Below are 23499 nucleotides of genomic sequence, written 5' to 3'. Positions count from 1 at the left end.
CACACCCAGGGCTGGCCATCCACAGCTTCTCCACCAGCCCGGGAACTCATTTTCAGTCAAACCAGGGGAGACAAGGTGAGAGAAGCTGCAGATGGAGGTGGCTGATACCGTCCTGCAGATGCACACCACAAAACCCTGCAGGGATGGGCAGCAGCTGCCATGGCGGCCTGTCCTGAGGGGTGGGGGAGGAAGGCTCAGCCTTGTCTTGTCACCTTGTACAGCACCAGGGAGATGGAGGTGGGCACAGACATTTTAAAAAGCGTCAAGGTCTCTTTGACAGGAAAAATGCCGAGGGTAAAAAAGGGAAGAATATTCCATGTTTGTGGGTGGTTGCACCTCAAGGTTATGCATTTACTACAGGGGAAAAAAAACGATAAAATATTCCACTTTCACCACATCCCTAAAAACCTGAGAGCAATTATTGTGGGGAAAGGTTGTGCTGGTGCAGGACACAGCCCCCGGTGGGAACACGTGTCCCACAGCAGGACAGGGACAGCTCTGAGGGGCCACCTCCCCTCTGTGACATCCTCAGACCGTCACTGCCACACCTGGCACAGGCAGAAGGTCCAGAAAATAACAGCCAGGAGCATCTCTGTGCTGGAGACCCTGCTAACAAATGCCACCTTCCCAAGGATGTGTCCTGGGGGGGAATTCCCATTGAAGCCCACAAATGGATCCTGATTTCAGGAGGTTTTGGTGCTGTCATTGCCCCCAGGTGAATTCAGAGAACACCAGAGCATCCCACAGTGCTGCAGCTCCTTCCAGCAGCTCTGGCTGCAGGGTATAAACCTCTCTGCTCCACACGCAGGAGTGAAAGAGCTCCTGGAAGTGATCCCTGCTGCGGGCAGGGCAGCTGTGGCTGTGACAAATGAAAAGGCAGAAAGCCACGGTGTGGGCACTGGGGTGGCTTCAGGGCCTGAAGCAGCTCCTCACTGGAGCATTCAGACCCTTCAGGTTCACAAATAAAATACATAAATTGAGTAGGCAAGGCCAGATCCCACCTGCTCTTTCCCTTTATTTTCTCCCCCTTATTAAAAGGGTAAAATCCCCAGCACAGGATGCTCAGCTGATCAAAACCCTCCGAAGATCCCAGCTGAAAAGCCTGAAAGCTGCCAAATTCAGCTCTCAGGTCTTCACAGCCCAGAGAATTCATTCACCCCCAGAGGCAGAAGGGTCCTTGGACAAATCCCTGCCCCTCACCTGCAGATTCAGGAGCACAAAATGTGACCAGAGACAACCAGACCCTGCCAAGGGCAGGAGCCACCAACCCCAAAGAGGCAGGGGGAGAAAATACAGCTCAGAAAAGCAATAACACCCCAAATGCACAGAGCCCTGGGGCTGTGCCACTGTCACCACACTCACTTGGGATCCCCGAGACCAGCTTCAGCGGCCGCAGCACCCGCACAGCGCGCAGGGTCCGCAGGTCAAATTCAGTCCCAGCAGTCGCCAGAATCCTGAAGGGAAACAGGGGGGGAAAGCCCAGATTAAATGCAAATCCCTCTTTCTGAAGCAGGGGTAAGTGTGGTGTAAAATCAGCGAATATTGGAGCTGCTTTAAGTTCTGTACCTGTGATCACAGTGGGGATTGTGTCCACTGAAAGGAATTAATTCCCACAAACTCCAGGGCTGCTGTAGGAAAATCCCCAATCTCTGCCTGTTTGTGGGGCCACTGGGCACCATCAGGCCACTGAAGAGCTGCACCCTCTGCCCCAGGAAAGCACAGCCCAAAAGGAGACAGAGAGAGGGAACTGAATCTCCCAGTTACGCTGGAAATTACCTGCCAGAACTTCCTATAATAAATCCACAAATCTCCCCATTTGATGTCTGGTATTTCCCAACACCTGAAGCATTTTCTGCTCAACTTTCTTTTCTGTGTGCAAAATTAATTTTTGTTCAGAGCGTCCTCTTGGAGGAGAACATGCAGAGAGCAGGGTGTGAGTCTGACACACCATGAAATCCAGCCCCAGAGCAGCAGGAGTCTCAAAAGTGTGATGCTCTGCACAGAAAATGAAATGGATTCCCTGGTTTAGGACACAGCAAGGGAAGGAATATTGTCCCAGTGTCCACAAGTCAATGATGAGAACTCACTGAGCCAGCCCTGCCCCACAGAGCACAGCACAGCCACCTCCATCCATTCCTGCAGCACTTCCTGGGATGCTTCAGCAAAAACATCCTTTATTTGGGCCTGTGCTCATCTAAGGGTGGGATTTGATCATCCTGGAGGGCTTTCCCAATCTGAACAAATCTGATTCTGACACAAGCCACCCCAAAACCCTCCCACCAGCCCTCCGTCCACTGCACCACTAAGTGACCATGAGAATTTGGCCCTTTTTCCTCAGTTTCCTACAACATGAGCCCTTTTTTTCCCATTTTCTTGACAACAGGAGCTCTTTTTCCCCATTTTCTTGCTGACAAGAGCCCTTTTCCCTCAGCTGCTTGACACGAGGAGCCCTTTTTGCTCAGTGTTTTTATAACAGGAGCCCTCTATCCTCACTTTCCCAATAACAGGAGCTCTTTGCTCTGGATTTCTTGATAACAGGAGCCCCTTTTCCTTACTTTCTTGTTAACAGGAGCCCTTTTTCCTGAGTTTTTTGATAACAGGAGCCCTTTTTCCTCACTTTCCTGCTAACAGGACCCCTTTTTCTGCAGTTTCTTGCCCCCAGGCTGCTGAGCACCCGGCAATGATCACCATGAAAACCAACCCAAGGAAAAGCAGGGCTGCAAAATTGCAGCCTGAGCTGTGCAGAATGTGGCCGTGGCAGTGCAGGGAGCACTCCCAGAACAAATCCCTGTCCTTAACTCTGTGACTGAGCCTGGCCCAGGGAAGAGCAGGCTCAGCATAGCTGGGCGGAAAGGGCCAGACTCCATCAGCAGGAGGTGCTGGAGATCAGGAAAAAAACCTGCTGGGATCTTGGATGGCAGGAGGCAAAAGCCAGCCAGGACCTGGGGAGCTGAGTATTTATTCTATAGAACACCTGTTCCCACATTTTCACGACCTTAAAATTCCCATGACATCAGCTCCATGGATGCAGTTGGAGCACGAGCAACAGGAGACAATTTAAACCAAGCACCAGCCCATGCAGAGCCTTTTAATTTAATCTTCTGCACCCAGGCCAATGACTTCATCTTCTGCTCCCTTCCCTCCATCCTCACAGCTGAATTGCTCACTGATAGACCTGTGCAGTGTGGGAATAACACAGAGAGGAGACAATCCTGAAGGTGCACCTTGGATGGTGCTCCCAACAGCACCATCAGTCTGCAGGGAGCCAGGAGGGATTTGTGCAGAGCCCTGCCTTGGGACCAGCTCAAAGGGTTCTTCGTGCCCTTCTTGCTCTGGTTTAAATTCAAAGAGGGAATGAGTGCCACTAAATGTTCCAGCGGGTTGATGTTTTCATTCCAGAATTTTCTTCCTAATGGGCTTGATGTTAAAACCAGACTGTTCCAACTCTGGCAACACACACAAAGCCCCTTTCCCAGGAAAACTCCTGGGTTTGACCACTTAATTCATGAATTCCGATTTTCACTGTCACCCCCCAGTTAACCTGCACATCCTGGAGCCACAGCCTCTGGTGGCTGCAGAGCTGCTCCACGGATTCCATCATGTCCCACCCCAATCCCAGATATCCCTGTGATATCCCTGTTATCACAGACCACCCAGCAGGGCTGAGCTGTCCTTGCTCCCTCTGCCCATGGATCCACCACTCTTGGAAAACAAAACAGCCCAGGTGTTGTCTAGAGAGGTAAAAAACACCTGAAGGCAAAACAAAGCTGGAAAAAATAATCATGGAGTGGTTTGGGTTTCTCTAGGCACCCTGTGCCAAGGCCTCATTGCCCTCACAGCCAGGAATTCCTGCCCAATCTCCCGTCCATCCCTGCCCTCTGGCAGTGGAAGCCATTCCCTGTGTCCTGTCCCTCCATCCCTTGTCCCCAGTCCCTCTCCAGCTTTCCTGGAGCCCCTTTAGGCCCTGCCAGGGGCTCTGAGCTCTCCCTGGAGCCTTCTCCTCTCCAGGTGAGCGCCCCCAGCTCTCCCAGCCCTGGGAGCTCTCTGGACTCTCTCCAGCAGCCCCAGAGGGGCTCAGGGGCAGCTCTGGGCTGAACCCCCATGGGAATGTTGCAGGTCAGTGAGGCAGAGGCTGAGGAAGCCCACGTGGGCATCCTGCACTTGTCCTGCTCCAGCCAGAGCTGGATCCTGCAGCCATTCCCTGCTCACCCCCACGGCTCTGCAGCCCCAGCCAGGCTGTGCCAGCTCTGGAACCAGGGCACAGCAGGCCCTGAGGATTTTAAGAAGTGTTGTGGTGTCAGCATCCATCCCAGGAACCCTCAGGATCTCAGGAAGGAGCCAGGGGCAGCAGCTGGAGCACAACAAAGCAGCTCAGGAGGGGAAACTGGGCCAGGCTGGGGATGGAGCCTTTTCCTCCTACAAAACCAAAGCTCATTTACAGGATTCCAGTGCCCTAAAGTGCCTGGAAAAACATCTCAGTGAGGGGGAGACCTTAATTAACATCATCTGGGGCATTTGCCAAAGTGCCACCTTTGTTTTACTTTTTCCCTCTGAAAGCTCATAAAAGCCACTGTGAGTTAGGTCAGGATGAGTGGGAAATCATCCTTAAAAATAAGAGAAATGGAGAGATCAAAGGAGCCAGCTGACAAGCACATCCCAAAATCCTGCTGGAGCATCCCTGGCTGCACAGCCAACAGCTGAGAACAAAGCAGAGGTGATGGGGGACCCAGTGCCAGAAGAGGAAATTGGTTGGGCAAAGCAAAAACAAAAAGAAAAAAATCCAATTTTGGGTGACAAATGGCTCAATCTGCAGCCATTTCTGTGTCTCAGTGGGTTGTACAGAAACACAGAGGTTGGCTATGTTTGGGATGTTGCCTTGGATTGCACTTCCAAGGGTTTAAGTGCAACAAAATCAATTCCTTATGGAAGTTGTCATTTTTGTGATGACCAAACACCAAACCTTTCTTGTTTCCTGTGCTGCTGGGGAGCACCTGGGCATCTGCCCTGCCATCCCTGGGGGCTCAGGACCGTGGCACTCATTCCCCAATTTCCCACCCCTTGGTTAAATGCTGCTTTTCCCTCTCTCTCCTCCACTAACGAGCCCTGACTGACAGCTCTTCCCAGAGACAGCCCAGCTGTGGGATAAATGCTTGATAACTTTTATTCCAGCAACGCCTGGAATAAATTATGAAAGCAGCTTGTTCCTCAGGGAATAAAAGAAAGCAAAGAATGAAGGGAAAGTTCCTTCCCTGAACATTCTGATAACATAAATAATTAGCAATCCCTTCCTGTAAGGGCCTTGGAGCTCAGGATTGATTTGTTCTGGTTCAGCAAGACCCCAGCTGCCAGACACGAGGGATGAACATCCTTAGTGAAGCCCTGAGCAAAGCAAATGCCTTGGAATTCCTTCAGGTTTAGCCCCAGTGCTCCAAATCCTGAGGACTGGAGAGGGGAAAAGCAAATCCTGTTCCTCAGGGTCATCCCCACCTTCTCTGAGAGCCACTAATGCTTCCCATGGGATGTCACCCCTGGATAATGCTGGTGCCCCTGGTGAGGAGGAATCAGTGGAATAACTTTTGGGTGTTTTAATGTAACCTTGCTAATTTTTATAAATTCTAGTTTTAGAAATAACCCCAAAACCTCTGAGAGAGAGAAAACTCTAGTTAATCATCTCCATTCCCAAAACTGGACTTTGAGCACCCCCATTCCCAAAACCTGACTGAGCACCAATGGTTAAGACCCAGTGACCCCTGGGAATGGAATCCAATGGGGAAAACAAAATAAATAATGTTGTGAAGACTGGCTGAGTATTTTGAGGTGTTTCCCCACCTGTGGGTCACCTGCAGGCTGTCACCTCTGCCCTTCCCAATACCTCCTCTGGTGCCCACAGACTGGAGAAGGAATTGGGAAAAGAAATATTGCACCATTCTGGCCCTGAATTGCAGCAGAGCATCGACAGCCAGCAGGCAGCACGTGGGGGTGCCACAGCCTCTGGCACTTGGTGCCACCAGGGCACCCCCAGTCCCATTTCCCTGAAGGCTCTGAGTGGATCCCTGTGGCAGCCCGGGCCCGGATAGGAGGGCCGGTGTCACCACAGGATTTTGGGCGCCAAAGTCCCACTGGCGGCGATATAAATGAGAGACAGGCATGATGATGCCTGTCTCTCTTTTATTTTTATTTTTATTTTTATTTTTATTTTTATTTTTATTTTTATTTTTATTTTTATTTTTATTTTTATTTTTATTTTTATTTTTATTTTACATTTGTATTTGTATTTACAGGAGTATTTATAGGAGTATTTATAGGAGTATTTATATTTATATGAGTATTTGTATTTATATGAGTATTTATGTGAGTGTTTATATTTATATGAGTATTTAAACTCATTTATAAATGAGTGACCCAAAACAGAACCCCTTTAATAAGAAACAAAACAACAAACAGCAAACCCAGCTCAGCACGAGGTGCACCAAAAATGGCGAGGCCCAGGGGGTTACAGTAACTTCTGCAGGGCAGGATAAGGGTGGAGTCTGAGGGAAGGGAACCAATCAGGAGAGAGGATTAGGAATATGCAAATTATTGTGGCAGAAAGTAACCAATGGTAACAAGGGGAACAGAGAACTTTCTAGTCTAATCTGCATAGGGAGCTCCCATGAGGCCTTGCAGGTGCGATTTCCCTCACCCTGACCAGGGGATTTTTGCCATGGCCTTTCTCATGAAAGAAAAGCCTCCCTTGAGGATCTTCCACCCCAGCAGATCACAGAGGTTTGGAGAGGATGGAGCCTGCGGTGAGGGAGGAACCACCCAGCTGCACCCACCGAGCGCTGCAGGGGTGCAGGGAGTGTCCTGGGGGGTCTGCCTGCTCTGGGCCCCCAGCTGCAGGGCACAGCACAACGAGCCCTTGGCACCGTCCTGCCACCCGTGTGCAGCCTGGGGACACTGCCCGGGGTCACTGCGGGCTGGAGACACTGCCCAGGGTCACTGCAGCCTGGGGACACTGCCCACAGTCACTGCCTGGGGTCACTGCAGCCTGGGGACACTGCCCAGGGGTCACTGCAGCCTGGGGACACTGCCCGGGATCACTGCGGGCTGGAGACACTGCCCAGGGTCACTGCAGCCTGGGGACACTGCCCAGGGTCACTGCGGGCTGGAGACACTGCCCAGGGTCACTGCAGCCTGGGGACACTGCCCAGGGGTCACTGCGGCCTGGGGACACTGCCCGGGGTCACTGCGGGCTGGGGACACTGCCCAGGGGTCACTGCGGCCTGGGGACACTGCCCGGGGTCACTGCAGCCTGGAGACACTGCCCAGGGGTCACTGCGGCCTGGGGACACTGCCCGGGGTCACTGCGGGCTGGGGACACTGCCCACAGTCACTGCAGCCTGGGGACACTGCCCGGGGTCACTGCAGCCAGGGACACTGGCCACAGTCACTGCAGCCTGGGGACACTGCCCACAGTCACTGCAGCCTGGGGACACTGCCCGGGGTCACTGCAGCCTGGGGACACTGCCCACAGTCACTGCAGCCTGGGGACACTGCCCAGGGTCACTGCAGCCTGGGGACACTGCCCGGGGTCACTGCAGCCTGGGGACACTGCCCACAGTCACTGCAGCCTGGGGACACTGCCCAGGGTCACTGCAGCCTGGGGACACTGCCCGGGGTCACTGCAGCCTGGGGACACTGCTCAGGGTCACTGCGGCCTGGGGACACTGCCCGGGGTCACTGCAGCCTGGGACACTGTCCGGGGTCACTGCGGCCTGGGGACACTGCTCAGGGTCACTGCAGCCTGGGGACACTGTCCGGGGTCACTGCGGCCTGGGGACACTGCCCAGGGTCACTGCAGCCTGGGGACACTGCCCGGGGTCACTGAGGCCTGGGGACACTGCCTGGGGTCACTGCAGCCTGGGGACACTGTCCAGGGTTACTGCAGCCAGGGGCACTGCCCCACCCAGGGGCTGAGGGCTGCACAGGCACCCAGCCAGGGGGTGCTGCAGCCATGATCTGCGTAACTTAAGCTGTTCTGTGTACCTGCCACACTGTTTGTAAGCATTTTTATCAAACTGCCTGTAGTTACTGTTATCAGGGCTCTCAGGAATTCATCAAGGTTACCCAGACAAAACAGGGCTAAATTAAGAATGAAGAGCCTGAGAAACCAAAGACCAAGCGTTGGGAAAGATGAAACAGGAAAGCCTTGTAAATATGATTGCTTGGCAAAAGATTTTGAGAATATGAAACCTATAAGTGGAGTGGAAATTAAGGCGAGCTTTGAGATGTAGGATACCGAGCCTTAGTTACTGAACAACCAGAAAACAATGGCTGAGTGAGCTGAAGGCAAATTCCCTCTTGATTGAACAATACCCATAGCAAATAAAGAGATGCCAAGGGTGCAAAGGTCGGGGGGACCCTGCCAATGTGGCAGGGAAGAGAAAAAGGATCTAGAAAGCAGATCCTTTGAGGGTTTAAAATGTAACACAGTGTGGTAATATAGGACTTCTAATAGGCTGTATGTAGATTCTATAAGATGTGTCTTCTACTGGTTGGATGTCGTAAATTAGCATATTCAGGACAGAAAAAGATAGAATGTATTGTAACCAGAACTTAAGGGTCTCTCAAGCAGGCTTTCAGTTGTGACTGGCAGCTTTAGGCTGGCTCTTCTTACCCATGACCCAAGACTGCTGTAATTTCATCTATGCAATAAACAGCAGCTTTATTAAGAGCCAGCCCACATCTCTTGTCTAGGCTCTTACAACCAAGAACACAAAACCTAGATAAAGGAGGCCCGAGGGGACGATGGACAGTGACCAGTGAGGTGTCCTGAAGGATGCGTGCTGGCCACGTGGATGAGATAGCACCACCAATCAAATACTGCGTGACGGCGTGAACAAACAACCTTAGCACGTATAACCGTGGCTTAACGTGAACAAGAAATGGCTTCTACTGCAATGACATTGATTGTGTGTTCAGATGTCCCTGTCTCCTGCATCCCATGCCCTGGGATGGGGCTGTGACTCTGCCCAGCTGGCAGTGCCACAGCCCCGAGCGGGGACACGCAGTGACCGGAGGGTTGGAGAGGTGCCCCTTTCTGCTGGGTTTGATTTCACACTGTGTGAGCTTTATCTTGACTACCAAAGCATGGAGTGGGGGCCAAGCCTGGGCTGATAAGCCAGTGTGAGGTGCTAATTGCTCTGTTTAATTTATGGCAGTGCCACGTTCAGCTGGCGGCTCTGTCACTTGGCGCTGGTGACTCCCCACCAGCTGTCCTGTCCCTGCCACGCAAGGGGCCCGGCTTGGCAGGTCTCTGCCTCTCCTTTGGATCACCAACACCAGGCCTAAGCATCCCGGCAGACCCCTGCATATTCCATCTGATCCTGCTCCTGACTTCCACATTGACAGCACAATGGACAGATCCCACTCCTTCCCTCCAACAGAGCACCTCAGGCTGATCCCCGGGCTCACAGCAACCTGTTTGTTCCCAAATGAATTGTATCCATCAAAACAGCCTCACAGCAGTGAGGGATATACCTCTGTTTAGCTCTAACATGGAGGGAACAAAGGGCAAAGTAAAATACACCCAGGAAATAACAATATTTGGCTGCAAAGGGCGTCAGAGGCACAAAGAGCCCATCCAGAAGAGGAGATTCAGAGGGGACCCCATCAATCCATAAAATATCTCCAAGGGGTGTCAGAGAATGGTGCCAGACTCTGCTCATTGGCAGGATGAGCAGCAATGGCCATAAACTAAAACACAAGATCCACATCAACGTGAGGAAGAAATTCTTTCCCTGAGGGTGGCAGAGCCCTGGAACAGCTGCCCAGGGATGGTGTTGAGTGTCCCTCTGTCTCTTCTCTCTGGAGACATCCCAAACCCACCTGGATATGTCCCTGTCCTGCTCTGGATGACCCTGCCTTGGCAGGGGGGTGGTCTGGATGATCTCCAGAGATCCCTTCCAACCCCAGCTGTTCTGGGATTCTGGGATTCGCTGGTCTCACCCCAACCAGATGCATTTCTGCGCCTTTTGTAGCCAGCATTAAATTCATCACCAGCCTCCAGCAGCGCCCAGATGTGAACACAAACTCCCTCCTCCTCCTCCTCCTCTGCATGGCAGAAACGCTCCCAAGTCCTGGGAGGAGACAGAGAAAAACAGGAGCAGAATCCCCTCCCCAAAGCACCTGAAACTCACTTTTGTGAGTGTAAATCCTGAGCCAGGCTCCAGGGAGAAGCCAGGGAGGAAGAATTTCTGGGGCCAGACACTCCTCTGCTACAGCCAGCCACAGCAGCCAGGGACGGGGGGGCCACTCAAATCCACCAAAGGAGGATTTGCAGGGCTTGGATTGTGCCCAGGATGAAGGAAGATGTTCTGATTATGAGGCAGTTGCTCAAAGAAGTCCTTGTTGCTGCTAAGCAGGAGAGACAGGGACATGCACCACTGCAGAGAGGCAAAGGAGGCTCGTTTGCAATCAGCACTGACAGCTGGCAGGAAAATGCACAGGCCAAAAACATTCCAGGCAGCTCACGCTGGGAAAACGGAGTGCAGAGGAGTTAAAACCATCCTGCTCTTCACTGGGGCTCCAAAGTAGGTCACACCTTGAGCCTCACCCATTGACAGCACCAAGGAGAGAGGCTGTTGTCTGTCCTTGGGAATGGGCATCCCAGAATGTCATTCCAGAGGTTCCCGAGGGCAGAAGCTGGGAGCAGAAAGCATTTCCTGGAGAGTTCTGGTGTCACCCACCCCACGGTCACGATATGATGGGTTTTGTCTCAGCAGCAGACAAGATTCTTCAAGGGGAATTTCAGGATCAGCAAAACGCTTCAAGTATTTTTACTTCAGGGGATGTAAATGAAAGAGCAACAGAACAACATTTGGGGATTGTTTCATTTGTCAAGTTCTAAAATGAAGCATTCCCGGCTTTAAATACGTTTTCCTTTTTAGTGGAAGCAATTCTTGTCAAGCCTGCAAATAGTTTTGCCTTGATTTAACGCTGCCATTTTCCAAAAAAATACAAAATCCCAAGGCCCGTGTGAGTGAAAAACGTCACCTAAAACAAACCCTGCCTTCCAGAGCTGTGCCAGGAACGCTGGAGGAGCAGGGCTGTGCTCTCCACGAGCTGGAAGCACAAAGCAAAGGGCACTGGCCAGCTGGTGGGTGGATGGGGGATGGATTTTGCTGCCAGGTGGGCTAACAGGGCAGCACAGACTGCAGGAGGAGAGAGCTCTGAGTCACCAAAACACATCCCAAGCCTCCTTCCCTCCAGGAGCCACAGAGGAGAAGCTCCTTGCCAGGCTGCCCCGGGAGCTGTGACGAAGGCTGTGTTATTTGGAGGCAGATCCACCTCACCCTCTGCACTTGGCCAGCCCCCAGGAGCTGCTCCTGAGCCGGGCAGAAAATGTCAGCGCTATCAAATCCCATCAGCGTTTGAAAAGCAAAACAAAATGGGTGGGAAGCAGAGCTCAGCCTTCCCCACTGGGGCTGCTGGGGCTGGGTGGGAGCAGCAGCCAGAGAGGGGAAGGAGAAACCCCTGCCAGTGCTGGGCACAAGGGGCAGGAGGGACAGGACACCTCGTGCTAGGTCACTCTTTCCTGGGCCCTGCACTGCGGGGTTTGCCCTGCCCAGCCACAGCCAAAACGAGCACTGCACTCTGGAGGGCTGGGGGATGTCCCAGTGCAGCCACCCCAAATCACTGCTGAGGTGGGCAGATAACGAGGAAAGATCCAAAAACATCCCTAAAATAAATGGGAAAGCAGAGGGTGGCCAGGGAGGTGACATTTGCACTGCTTTGTGCTCTCTCTCCAGCCTCAGGGCACAGCCAGAGGGGCAGAAGTGGCCAAAATGGATCATCAGCATCCCCTGGAGCTGTGCACTCCACCAGTGAGAGCCCCAAACCCACCAGCACCTCAGCCAAGGTGGAGAACTTCACCAGGATGTCGAATATCCCCTGGGCTTGCCTTCCAGCAGTGTCCCAAAACATCGACAAGCCAGGGGTCCCTGCTGCCATCAGCACCCCCAGCACCTCTGCTGCTGCCTTCAGCCGGGGTGCTCACCCAGCACGGGCCTGTGGGGGCACATGGGACACCCAGGGAGGGACATGGGACACCCAAGAAATGAAATGAGACATCCAGGAGGGACATGGGACAGCCAGGGAAGAACATGGGACACCCAAGGATGACTTAAACCATGGATAAAAACCAACAGCAGGCCCCAGAGGGGCCCGGGCAGGACCAGGATTTGCTGTTATCCCTTGTGGATGTTGAATGGCTCCAATCCCTCCTCAGGAGCTCCAAGGAACCCCCCTGAGGGGCATCACCAGCCCTCCCCTGCAGCTTCCCCTGTCCTTCCCAGGAGCAGCTGGGAACAAGGGAGGGGTGCTGGGGTGGAGCTCGACACGACAAGAAAACTGCACTCCATCCATTCCTGGCAGCGTCCCCAAAGGAAATTCCTCTAACAGAGCAACTCCTGGAGAAAAACAAAGTCTGGGATGGCACCAGGTGCCTCTCCATGTGCAAACAGTATTTTCCCTGTGGAGGGAGCTGGTCCTGGGTCACAGGACCCTTTGTCTCCTGGTGAGAGGTGTCTGGGGGAGCTTTTCCCAGTGAATGCCCTGAGCAGGCACAGATTTGATGTTCCTCAAACACCTCCTGTCCCAGCCTGCTGTCTCAGATCCCAATCCCAGCATTTTTCCACCTGCCCCTCGCTCAGGCATCCCCTGGTGCCCCTGCTCACACAGGCAGGCCACCCCTGAATCAGTAAGGCTGGACTAAAACTCAGGAGATCCTTAAAAAAACCAAAATTTAAACTCTCTTTGCCTTGTGATCCCTCAGCCTTTGGAGGCAGCTGAGGTCAGGTTTTCAAGCTTTATCCACAAGCCACAAAAACACAGATTTTGAAGTAAAATCAGAAACTCTCCTCTTGCCACAAGGATTACAACAAGGCCTCAGATCTCCTAATCTGACTTGCAGTGTAATATTTCTTTTTTTAATACACACCTTACTGCCCCTCAAGGGATATAATTATTCCTCTTTCCCTGTTTTGTTGTTTTATTTTTGGCCAGAACTCTCACACCAAACATGCAATGTTGTTCTAAGGAAAACACAGTTTGCCAAGACATCTAAAATATTGTGTATTCCCTCCATCTGCTTCTCCTAAATAAACCCAGGGCCTTATCTAATATAATGAGTAGCTGTTGGCAATAATTTCATAGCCATCTGTACCGTGCTTTAAACCTGTTGCAAGCTGGGCTGTGGACAGGGAAAAGTCAGAATTTATTTCTTCAGTATCAAAGCCAGAAATTGTAACTCCCTCCCTTCTGTTTTTTAGGATAATTTAGCCATGACAGCTCCTATGCTGGGTGCTTGGGGAGCAGTATTTCATGAATGTGGCAAACAAATGCCATTTTTCCCCTGGTTTTTGTAGATAAAAGTCGAGTTCTGCAGCTGAGAAGGTGCAGGGCAGTTCCAGGTGGGTGCTGCCTCTGGGACCTGGGTGTGTCACCACCACCTTCACACCCCCACAGGCCCTGCTGGGGATCACCAGCCCAGAAAATTTAATTCTTTAATTTAAAAGTCTCTTCTGGCTGCACTCAGCTGCAAGAACCACAGCCTGCAAGTTCCCAGCACCCAAATATGCTGGGGAGTTCATAGGATCATAAAATTCCAGAACATCCTGAGCTGCAAGGAATCCACCAGGATCATCCTGTCCAGCTCCTGGTCCTGCACCACCCCAGCACGATCCTGAAAACGTGGTCCAAATGGGTGGTGAGGTGAATTCTCTCCCCATCCCCACTCAAACAGAGCCTGGACCAATTTAACAGCTCAAACAAATTTTATTTTGTTATTTTTAACCCTTGTTCTTGCCCTGTTGGGGTGGAGTGCAGCTCCCACAGCCAAATAGAGCCAGCACGCCACTGCCCACTGGCAAAGGTGGGGAAAGAGGGATCCAGCTGTGATTGCAGACCCAGCTGCCAGATGTGCAGCAAGAGGAGGATGTCTGAGGGAATTGGTAACCCTTGGGACACAACAAAGCCTCTGTAGCACAGTACTAATAGCACAGTACTAATGCTCCACTACTTTGCACAGGATTGCAAAAACACAAAAGTCTTTGGGTAAAGAGAATGGGAGGAACAACAACTCAGTGCCCAGGAAACCTAAAGAAGTCAATGCATCCTATGAACATGGGCCAGAATCCAGAGATCCAGAGATCCAGAGCTCCCAGCACGGCTTCTGTGTGCCCAAAGGCCTTTAATGACCCCAGGGATCACCTCAACACCAACACAGCACACGCCAATGATCACACCCTTCCTGGGCACTGGTTTGCTGCTTCTGCTTTTCTCCTTTTCCTCCCCATTTGTCTCCACCTTGCCCATCCCTTGTCCCCCAGCACAGCACCAAAATCCCCTTCCCAGAGCCAGCACAAGCTCACAGACACTGCCTGGGCAGCAATCACGGAATGACAAAATGGGTCAAGCTGGAAGGGACTGCAGGAGGTCATCAAACAACACCTGAAAGAGGGGAAATTCAGAGAGATATCAGGAAGGAATTGTTCCCTGGGAGAGTGGGCAGGCCCTGGCACAGGGTGCCCAGAGAAGCTTTGGCTGCCCCTGGATCCCTGGCAGTGCCCAAGGCCAGGCTGGACATTGGGGCTTGGAGCAGCCTGGGACAGTGGGAGGTGTCCCTGCCCATGGCAGGGGTGGCACTGGATGAGTTTTAAGGTCCCTCCCAACCTGTAACATTCCATAATCCAGGCCCACCTCCCTGCCCAGCAGAGTCCCTGGAGCTGTCACCCAGGGCTGTGCCCAGGTGGGGTTTGGGCTCCTCCAGGGAAGAGGCTCCAAACCTCCCTGAGCTCCTTTCCAGAGAATGAAAGGGACAATGCAATGGGCAGGTGGGACCTCAGGGGCCAGAGCAATGTCACTGGCACAGGGAAGAGACATCTTTATAGCAGGAGAGGGGAATGTGCCTAAATTAATTGGCTGTTCAGATAACAGAGGCTCCCACTCTCCGCTGGGCTGTTACCAAGCCTGGAATTGCTGCAGATAAAAGTCTGGCAGCGTTTTCATCATAAACTCCACATTTGTGGGCTGTAGATTCCAGCCGTTAAAACAATCCATGCTGTGGGCAGACCCCTGCCATCCCAGCTCCCAGGACAGCGAAGGTTTGTGTTTCCAAAGGTCCCGAGCAGTCCCACGGGGCAGTTCTGGAGCAGAGGTGGAAGCTGCAGTTTCCCAAGGGCTCAGAGCCCAGGCAGGGTCGTTCTCCCGTGTGCTGCAGCCCCCTGAAACACGGAGCACCCAGCAGGGATAACCCCGGGGGTGCTGCTGCTGCTGCTGTGCTGCAGCCACTCCTCGTGTCACAAATCCCTGAATTTATGGGGCAGGAGGGAGAGAGACCCAGGGGGGTTTCTTTGGCAGCTGAAGGAAGGGAGCAGCTCGCAGCCCGCAGCGGCTTCGTGGCGAGGCAGCGCAGGGGAACATCGCACCGAGGCCTTTGGGATGCCGCCAACAGCATCAGATGCTCGCTGTTGATGCAGCCCGTTGCTGTGAAATGGTCCAGAAAACCCCCCCAGCTCTTCGGCGGCCGAGCTAAATGTTGTGTTTGGGGCTAAATCAGCCCAGGCTTAGCTCTGCAGCCAACAGAGGAGAGCACGGGCAGGGGAAGAGAGACCCAGAGCAGCGCTGGCAGTCCCTGGGGTCCTAAATGTGCGGGCTGGGGTCAGCAAGGAGGGGTGTAAGACCTGATGGATTTAATCATCTGTGAGACAAGCCGCTGTTCCACTCCATGCTGCTGTTTCCTCTCTAAAATACACTGCTCTTGCTTAAGCTGGGATTTGGGGGAAGGAGATGCTTCGTGTTTGGCTGGGCTTAAATCTCAGGGGGGTGGCAGTGCCCAGCTCCAGTGCCTGCCCCCTCGGTGCCCCTCCACAAACCCACCCGAGCACAAGGATGTCCCAGAGGGGCAGCTCTGGGGCTGCAGCCACCCCCGGCGGGCAGGGGGGGAGCTGGGAGCGCTTTTGCTGCCGCTTGCTATTATGATAATTGGGATTTGCACGGAGCAGACCATCGTCTAGACAGCGCTCAGCTCCGAGCCGGGAAGGTGCGGGCGGACCCAGCGTGGTTTCCAGAGTAAGCGATTCTGACATTTGCAGAGTCATCGCCTTCCTTCCCTGCGCGCGTAGCCCTGGAAACAGCGGCAGGAGGCAGCTCCAGATGTGCCCGCGGCCGCTCCAGATGTGCCCGCGGCCGCTCCGGGCGTGCTGCGCCTGCCAGGGGGCTCTGGGGGCACGGGGCTTTGTGTCCCCCCTGTACATCAGGGGAAATTCATCTGGTAAAGTCTTTATCTGGTAATTCCTGCATCCAGCCGCAGGGCAGGGGACTGGCACGAGGAGGGAGGGCTGGGGAGACACCAGCACCTAAAAACTGTCAAGTCCTACAAAAATTCACCTCCTTCCCTCCAACTTTTTGTAGGGGAGATTCTTAGCTGGTTCTGCTTTGTCCCTGCTCCGATCGCGTTTTCCCCAGATTCCCTGGAGCAGTTCACAGCTCCGGCCAGACACTCCTGCAGCACCCAGTGGCCAGCACGGGGACACTGCCAGCATGTCCCAGGCTCTGAGGGGAGCAGCACAAAACAAGGACAGAGCACTGCAGCCTCAATTCTAGCACTGGGAGCTGCCCTGGTGAAATACAGAAGGAAACACTGAATTCCAGAATGGTTTGGCTGGGAAGGAATGTTAAAAGTCCATCTCATCCCATGGGCAGGGACACCTCCCACTGTCCCGGGCTGCTCCAACCCCAATGTCCAGCCTGGCCTTGGGCACTGCCAGGGATCCAGGGGCAGCCACAGCTGCTCTGGGCACCCTGTGCCAGGGCCTGCCCACCCTCACAGGGAACAATCCCTGCCCAATATCCCACCTAAACTTCCTCTCTTTCATAGATTGGCATAGATTGAGTTAGAAAGGACCTTGAAGCTCATCTCATTCCAACCCCTTCCCAAGGGCAGGAACACCTTCCAGCTCGCTCAGGTAAGTGACACCTCTGTGGCAATAACTCCAGCAAACCAAGAAGTGTTGCTTGTTCTTAGAAAAAGACTCAAAGAAAGCTGGAGAAAACTTTTTGTTTCACCAAAACTATTTGTTTTCAGGGAAACATCAATTTCAGTTTTCCACTGGGAAATAACAAAACATGTTGGTTTCGCTTTAAGTTCAAATATGACTTCAGATTTTATTTTTATTTTTATTTAGTTGCCTTTAACTGCAGCAATATTGTAAAGCAGGCTGAAAGCAGCATTTCCACTTAAAATCAGGCTGAAACCTCCCAGGGGGAATCTCTACTTTCTAAACCAAACTTTTTGCAAGGAGGATTATTCCTCCAGTATTTCTCAGTAGGGAAAAACATGAATTTCTGGGTGACCATCCTTCAAACCTGGAGGGAAAAGCTGTCACCCTAAGTTGTCTCATCACCCCTTCCCACTGGGATGGGGTTTGAGGTCTGAGAATTTGGCGTGGACACAGTTTGGTGCTTCCAGCTCACCTTCAGAGCCACAGGGAGAGGTGGGGACAGCAGGACCCTCCTTAGGAGCCCTCAGCCACCGTTCCCAGCTCCCTTTCTCCTGGCTCAGGGAATCCCACTCACCTTTCAGCTGTGACAGCTCCCATGACTGATGGCACTGTGATATTTACCCGAGCGTGCTGCTTGTCACAGCAGCCTTCAGCACATCACACTTTTGGCAGCGAGGGAACTCCTTCAGCTCCCTGCTGGAAGAGCAATGGATTTATGATGGCCCTTCCCTTGTCACATTCCCCCAGAGCCTGGCATGGCCTGGAAGGAAGGAGAGCTCAGCCAGATACAAACACTGAGGAAGGGAAAAGGCTCCAGGGGGTTGGATGGAGGGGAAGGTGGGGAATGGATCAATGGCACCAAGCAGGATCCACCCAGGGGGACTTGGTAAGACACATCCTTCTCCTGGAGCACAGGTCCGGGATGTGCAGGATGCAGAGCTCCAGCAAATGGGGAAAGTCAGGCTTGGGAGGGGGAGGAAAGGAGGGAGCAGGGAGGAGGGAGGCTGGAGGGTGCCAAGCACCATCGATGCCACGGCTTTGCCAAGAGCTGGAGGGACAAAGCCGACACCTGGGGTTTGACAAGCTACAGGCTGGGCTAGATTCAGGATTTGGATTTTATCTCAGACCTTCCTTTCTTCAGGGAAAAAAGAAATAAAAAGAGCATTTTTGCCTGGAAGTTCCCCAAACCCACTCTGGAGTTGCTGGGATGGAATGAGCAGGTTTTGAGGGACACACCTCCCCCTTTGCTTTAACTGAGCTGCAGTTTCCTGGCAGTGGGACAGTGCCCATCACTGCTGTCCCACCCTGCCCATGCCACCCTATCCCCTCTTCCACGAGGGATGCTGAATCCTGGGGTATCCTGGACTTCGCTGTCCCAGCCCTCAGCACCTCCTGTGAGCCAGCAGCTCATCCTCACGTGCCCTGTATTCCAGTTCAAATCACACAAATGGGCCTGCCAGGATCGATGTCTCCCCATCCCCAGCAGCTCCTGGATTCTGAGCACAAGCTCTGCCAAAGACCAAGCTGATGAACCCAAAGTGAGCAAAACTGAAGGCACCAAACTCATTAAAGTAATGAGTGCCCTGCAGCAGGATTTGTAACTGCTTTGCACAGAAAGGAGAGGCTGAATCTGCACACACAGCCACATCAAACCCCTGCAAGTCACGGCTGAGTGCAAGAGTTAAACTTGCAGCTTTCCCCTGTCCCAGCTGCAGGAGGGAAGATTATTTTCTTTTTCATTTTCCTCTCTCTCTCTTTTTGTCTCCCTTGTTACACAAATGAGGCAGCAGAATTCTACCAGCTTTTATGTCCTGCAAGAGCAAACGGGACTGCTCTGACCTTTACAGTGCTCTGTAATTCTAACAGCTGTCCAGAGCCCCTTCCCTCCCCCGGGAGAGGGGACAGCCAGGAAAAGCACCCTGTGGATCAGAGTAAATCAGCCATGGGATTTTCCTGCTGGGAGAAGAGCAAGGAGATGCATCCCACATCACCAGCATTTGTAGGGATCAGCTAAGAGGGAGCACTGGGAATAACCAAGGGCTGGATGCAGGAGGCTCTCAGCAGTCCCTGCCACACATCCCTGACTGGGTGGGACCAGGGTGGGGAAAACGAGGGCACAGCACCCCAGGAAGTTCCCTGGGATAGAGTTTTGTATATGAAAGGGGGTGAAAGCAATGGAAAACCCTTGGGTGCTGCTAAAGGGGAGAGGGCCAGCAGCTCTCCCCACAGCCCAGAGAAGGGATTCCTGCTGGGAAATGAAGATGCAGCCACGTCCTGAGCCTTACACAGAACCACCAAGCCCAGCCAAGCCCCTGTCCCAACCCCAGGCTTTCCCCTGAAACTCTGCCTTTTGTTTTCCTCCTCCCTTTGCTGAGCTGCAGCTCCCCAGCCCCACTCCCTTCGGATGGGACTGCTACAAAACCCATCCTGCTCACAGGCTGCTGCATCTCCCCCCAGCTGCCTAAAAACACAAAGGGCTTCTCCCCCTGCTCCTTCCTGTTCCCCAACCCTCCTCTTTCCCTTTAACCTGAAACCCCCTTGAAGCAAACACAGAAAACAGCTCTGGCTGCCACAAGCAAGCAATAACCCAGGAAATTTTAATCCCTGCCTGTGATTGTACAGAGGAACACAGAGTGAGATAAAAGGCTCACCAGCCCTGGCATTATTGTATTAGAAAGGTAATTATCTCTTCTGCCACCTGACTTTGGGCTTTCTTCATATAATGAAGTTTCCAGCTCGTGGTTGCAACCACAGGAGCAGCCACCACAGCCTCGCTAGAAACTTGAGGGAGAATTGTCTGCTCTGAGGGGAGAGCCAGGCTGGGAGGAGAGGGAAGGAAGGGGAGAGGGAATCAGAGCTCCTGGCAGCTTCTGGTGCCTGTGTCCCACCACAGAGCCCAGCCCGAGGCACCCTCAGGTTTCAGCCCAAAGCTCAGCAGCACAAGCCCAAATTCACATTTGTTTCAAGGCACCAGTCCCAGGAATCCTGATCTTCTGGGCTTTTTCCAAATCATCAGGAAGGCTGAGGGAATGTTAAAATAAAAAGATTGTTTTGCCTTTTGATGCTGCTGAATGATGCAGGAGAGTGCCCAGCACACCACAGAAGCCTGAAATGGCTTCCATGGAGGGGACCTTAAATCCCATCCAGTGCCACCCCTGCCTAGGGACACCTCCCACTGTCCCAGGCTGCTCCAAGCCCCAATGTCCAGCCTGAACTTGGACACTGCCAGGGATCCAGGGGCAGCCACATCTACTCTGGGCACCCTGTGCCAGGGCCTGCCCACCCTCCCAGGGAACAATTCCTGCCCAATGTCCCATCCATCCCTGCCCTCTGGCAGTGGAAGCCATTCCCTGTGTCCTGTCCCTCCATGCCTTGTCCCCAGTCCCTCTCCAGCTCTCCTGGAGCCCCTTCAGGCCCTGGCAGGGGCTCTGATCTCTCCCTGGAGCCTTCTCCTCTCCAGGGGAGCACCCCCAGCTCCCCAGCCTGGCTCCAGAGCAGAGGGGCTCCAGCCCTGGGAGCATCTCAGGGGCCTCCTCTTCACTTGTTCCAGCAGCTCTGGGTCTTTTCCACCATCACCAAACCAGCTCCCCATGTTGCTGGCAGGTTCAAAGTGAGAAGGGAAACTGAGGCATGGAGCAGAAGAGGGACCTCAGAGCAAGACCAAGGGCACCCCCAACCCTCAGCCACATGCAACTCCACCCAAAAGCTTTCTGTGGGAATTTGGACCAAAGCTTCTCGAGGCCCCTGAGCCACCCCTGTGTGTGTCTCTAAGCAGCACGAGGGTTCCTCTCCTGCAGCCAATCAATCACCCAGGAGGGAACAAAGGAAACACAACTGGAACAAGGACACACTGTACAGAGCGCACCACGGAGACACTGCCTGACACACGTTGGCTGCATCGTTTCTTCGAGGGATCATTCTTGTGTGTGCTTTGTACTCCGAGTAGGATAAAATTCCCCTTGCAGACACTTCATTGTGCCAATTACAACCTTTGGGGGAATGTTTTGAAAAATTACTGTCATTCACCAGTGCATAGGTGACCATCTGATGTCCCCTGCATCACTGCCACCAAAGGCTCAATTTAAGAGGTGGGACAGTGCCATGTAAAGCTCCCAGAAGCATCAGTTCCTGGCCTGTGCTGTTTGTTTTAAGCCATTGCAGGATTTGTTTTTTCCCTTAATGATAAGTCATGCTCTAATGATTGAGAATGATGTCCTACAACACCAAAAGTGACAACAGGTTTCAGCTGACTCCTCTCAGCCTCAACATCTGCACTGGTTTTGCTCACACTGAAGGTTTGGTGTCTTTAGGCCACTGCTCCTCACTCCCAGTGCTTTCCATTTTAAGATGGAGAAGAACTATCCCAAAACTCTGGTCCCAGCCCTCAAAACCTCTCAGCACCCAACACCCCTGGGCCCACAGAGGAACCAGCACAGCCCCTGCCCCACAGCTCCACCAGGGCATCCCTGGCCACCCCAGCTGAGCTTGCCCTGTCTCCTCCCACTCATGGCTTACACAGAAACACAAGATCTGATTTTCCCTTGTGCTCCTCAATACCTCAGCACCCCAGACTGCTTCACCCTCACAGGAACACACAGAACCCAGAGCTCCTCCGTGCCTGGCCCCAGCCCTCCCACCTCCCCCAAGGACACATCACCCACCCCAGACAGCTCCAAACATCCCTCCCTGCACGGCGAGGACCCTCCTGAGGGCACCTGCTGCCAGCAGGGCACATCTGGGGGAGTTTCTGCTGCCTGATGAGGAATTCTGTGGAAGCTGCAGGTTTCCAGCAGGGCAGAGGGACAGGGGACAGTGGCACTGCAGGAGGACACAGCGGGGAGGGAGAGCTGCTGCATCCACAGCTGCCCTTCCTTCTCCTGGCGCTGCATGGCTGCAGCAGCAGCAGCAGCTCTGCAGGATGCACTTCCCAAAAGCCACTCCAGCAAACTGCCTGGGAAGGAGCCTGCCACCAGCTCCCCGTGGGGATGGGGCACAGGCAGAGGGGATTTGGCTGGGGCAGGGCTTGGTGAGGTTTCACACTTCCAGTCTGCACACACCCCAGGGAGCTGCTGGGTGCAGCTGGAGAGTGTGGATGGAGCAGAGGAGAATAAGTAAAAGCAGACAAAGATCAGTTGTGCAGCCTGATGTTCATTCCAGCCGCCCTGATCCCCCCGTGCTCACAGAAACCCCTCTGCAACCCTGCCCTTGTCCCAGGGATGTGCCCCACACAGCATTCCCAGAGAGGCACTGGGAAGGGCACAACAGGATTTATCTGCTGCTCCCCTGGCTGGTGCTGAGCCCCCAGGGCTGTGCACAGGACAGCAGGGCCTGCCAGTCCCTGTGGCACTGCCCTCACAGGGACAGCTCTGCCAGCTCTGCCAGGCCCTGTGGCACTGCCCTCACAGGGACAGCTCTGCCAGTCCCTGTGGCACTGCCCTCACAGGGACAGCTCTGCCAGGCCCTGTGCCACTGCCCTCACAGGGACAGCTCTGCCAGGCCCTGTGCCACTGCCCTCACAGGGACAGCTTTGCCAGCTCTGCCAGGCCCTGTGTCACTGCCCTCACAGCAGGGACAGCTCCCTGAGCTCTGCACTCACACCAGGGCTGGGCACTTGAGAGGCCCAGGGCTGCAAAGCTGATCAAACTTCATGAAGTTAAAACACAAATATGTAAAATAATGCCCATGAGAATCCTTCTCCCCCAGCTCGATCCCCAGGGGATCCTCCCTGCAGCACAGCCAGGGCAGGTCCCTCCACCAGGAGCACAAAAGAATAAATTTTGGAAGAGCAAATGAGTGGTAGCACTCCCTGCACCTCCCCTGGGCCAGGCTCTCCTCCCCTATCGCTGGCACTGCCCGGTGGCTGCTCCAGCCAGGCTGATCTTTGATTTTTCAGACAATGCCTTGATGGTTAGGGCTGGGATGAACCTTAAAGTCCACCCAGTCCCACCCCTGCCATGGCAGGGACACCTCCCACTGTCCCAGGCTGCTCCAAGCCCCAGTGTCCAGCCTGGCCTTGGACACTGCCAGGGATCCGGGGCAGCCACAGCTGCTCTGGGCACCCTGTGCCAGGGCCTGCCAACCCTCCCAGGGAACAATTCCTGATTCCCAAGATCCCATCCAGCCCTGCCCTCTGGCAGTGGAAGCCATTCCCTGTGTCCTGTCCCTCCATCCCTTGTCCCCAGTCCCTCTACAGCTCTCCTGGAGCCCCTTTAGGCCCTGGCAGGGGCTCTGAGCTCTCTCTGGAGCCTTCTCCTCTCCAGGTGAGCCCCCTCAGCTCTCCCAGCCTGGCTCCAGCCCTTGGAGAAGCTCCATGACCTCTCTGGACTCTCTCCAGCACCTCCAGGTCCTTCCTGTGCTGGGAGTTGTCCCAGAGTCCCAAGGGGACCTCCCTTCCCCTGGAGTGGCTCCAGACAGACACCAATAATTGTGCTAACAATGATCTTCAGAGCCTCAG

At 53.7% G+C, this 23499-nt stretch overlaps 1 protein-coding gene across 2 annotated transcripts in view; it reads right to left on the bottom strand.

The window, feature by feature from the left end:
- Positions 1-23499, bottom strand: part of CACNA1B (calcium voltage-gated channel subunit alpha1 B) — a 296467-nt gene that overhangs the window by 190887 nt on the left and 82081 nt on the right. For both annotated transcript variants that reach the window (XM_063409328.1, XM_063409330.1), the window contains exon 4: positions 1363-1454. In XM_063409328.1, coding sequence (XP_063265398.1) covers positions 1363-1454 — 92 coding nt within the window. The remainder of the gene's footprint in view (positions 1-1362; positions 1455-23499) is intronic.

Source organism: Prinia subflava, chromosome 12 (assembly GCF_021018805.1).
Source record: "Prinia subflava isolate CZ2003 ecotype Zambia chromosome 12, Cam_Psub_1.2, whole genome shotgun sequence".
Classification (NCBI taxonomy): Eukaryota; Metazoa; Chordata; class Aves; order Passeriformes; family Cisticolidae; genus Prinia; species Prinia subflava.
The sequence above is the reverse complement of the archived record's forward strand: the minus strand, read 5'-3'. Positions and strand labels throughout refer to the sequence as shown.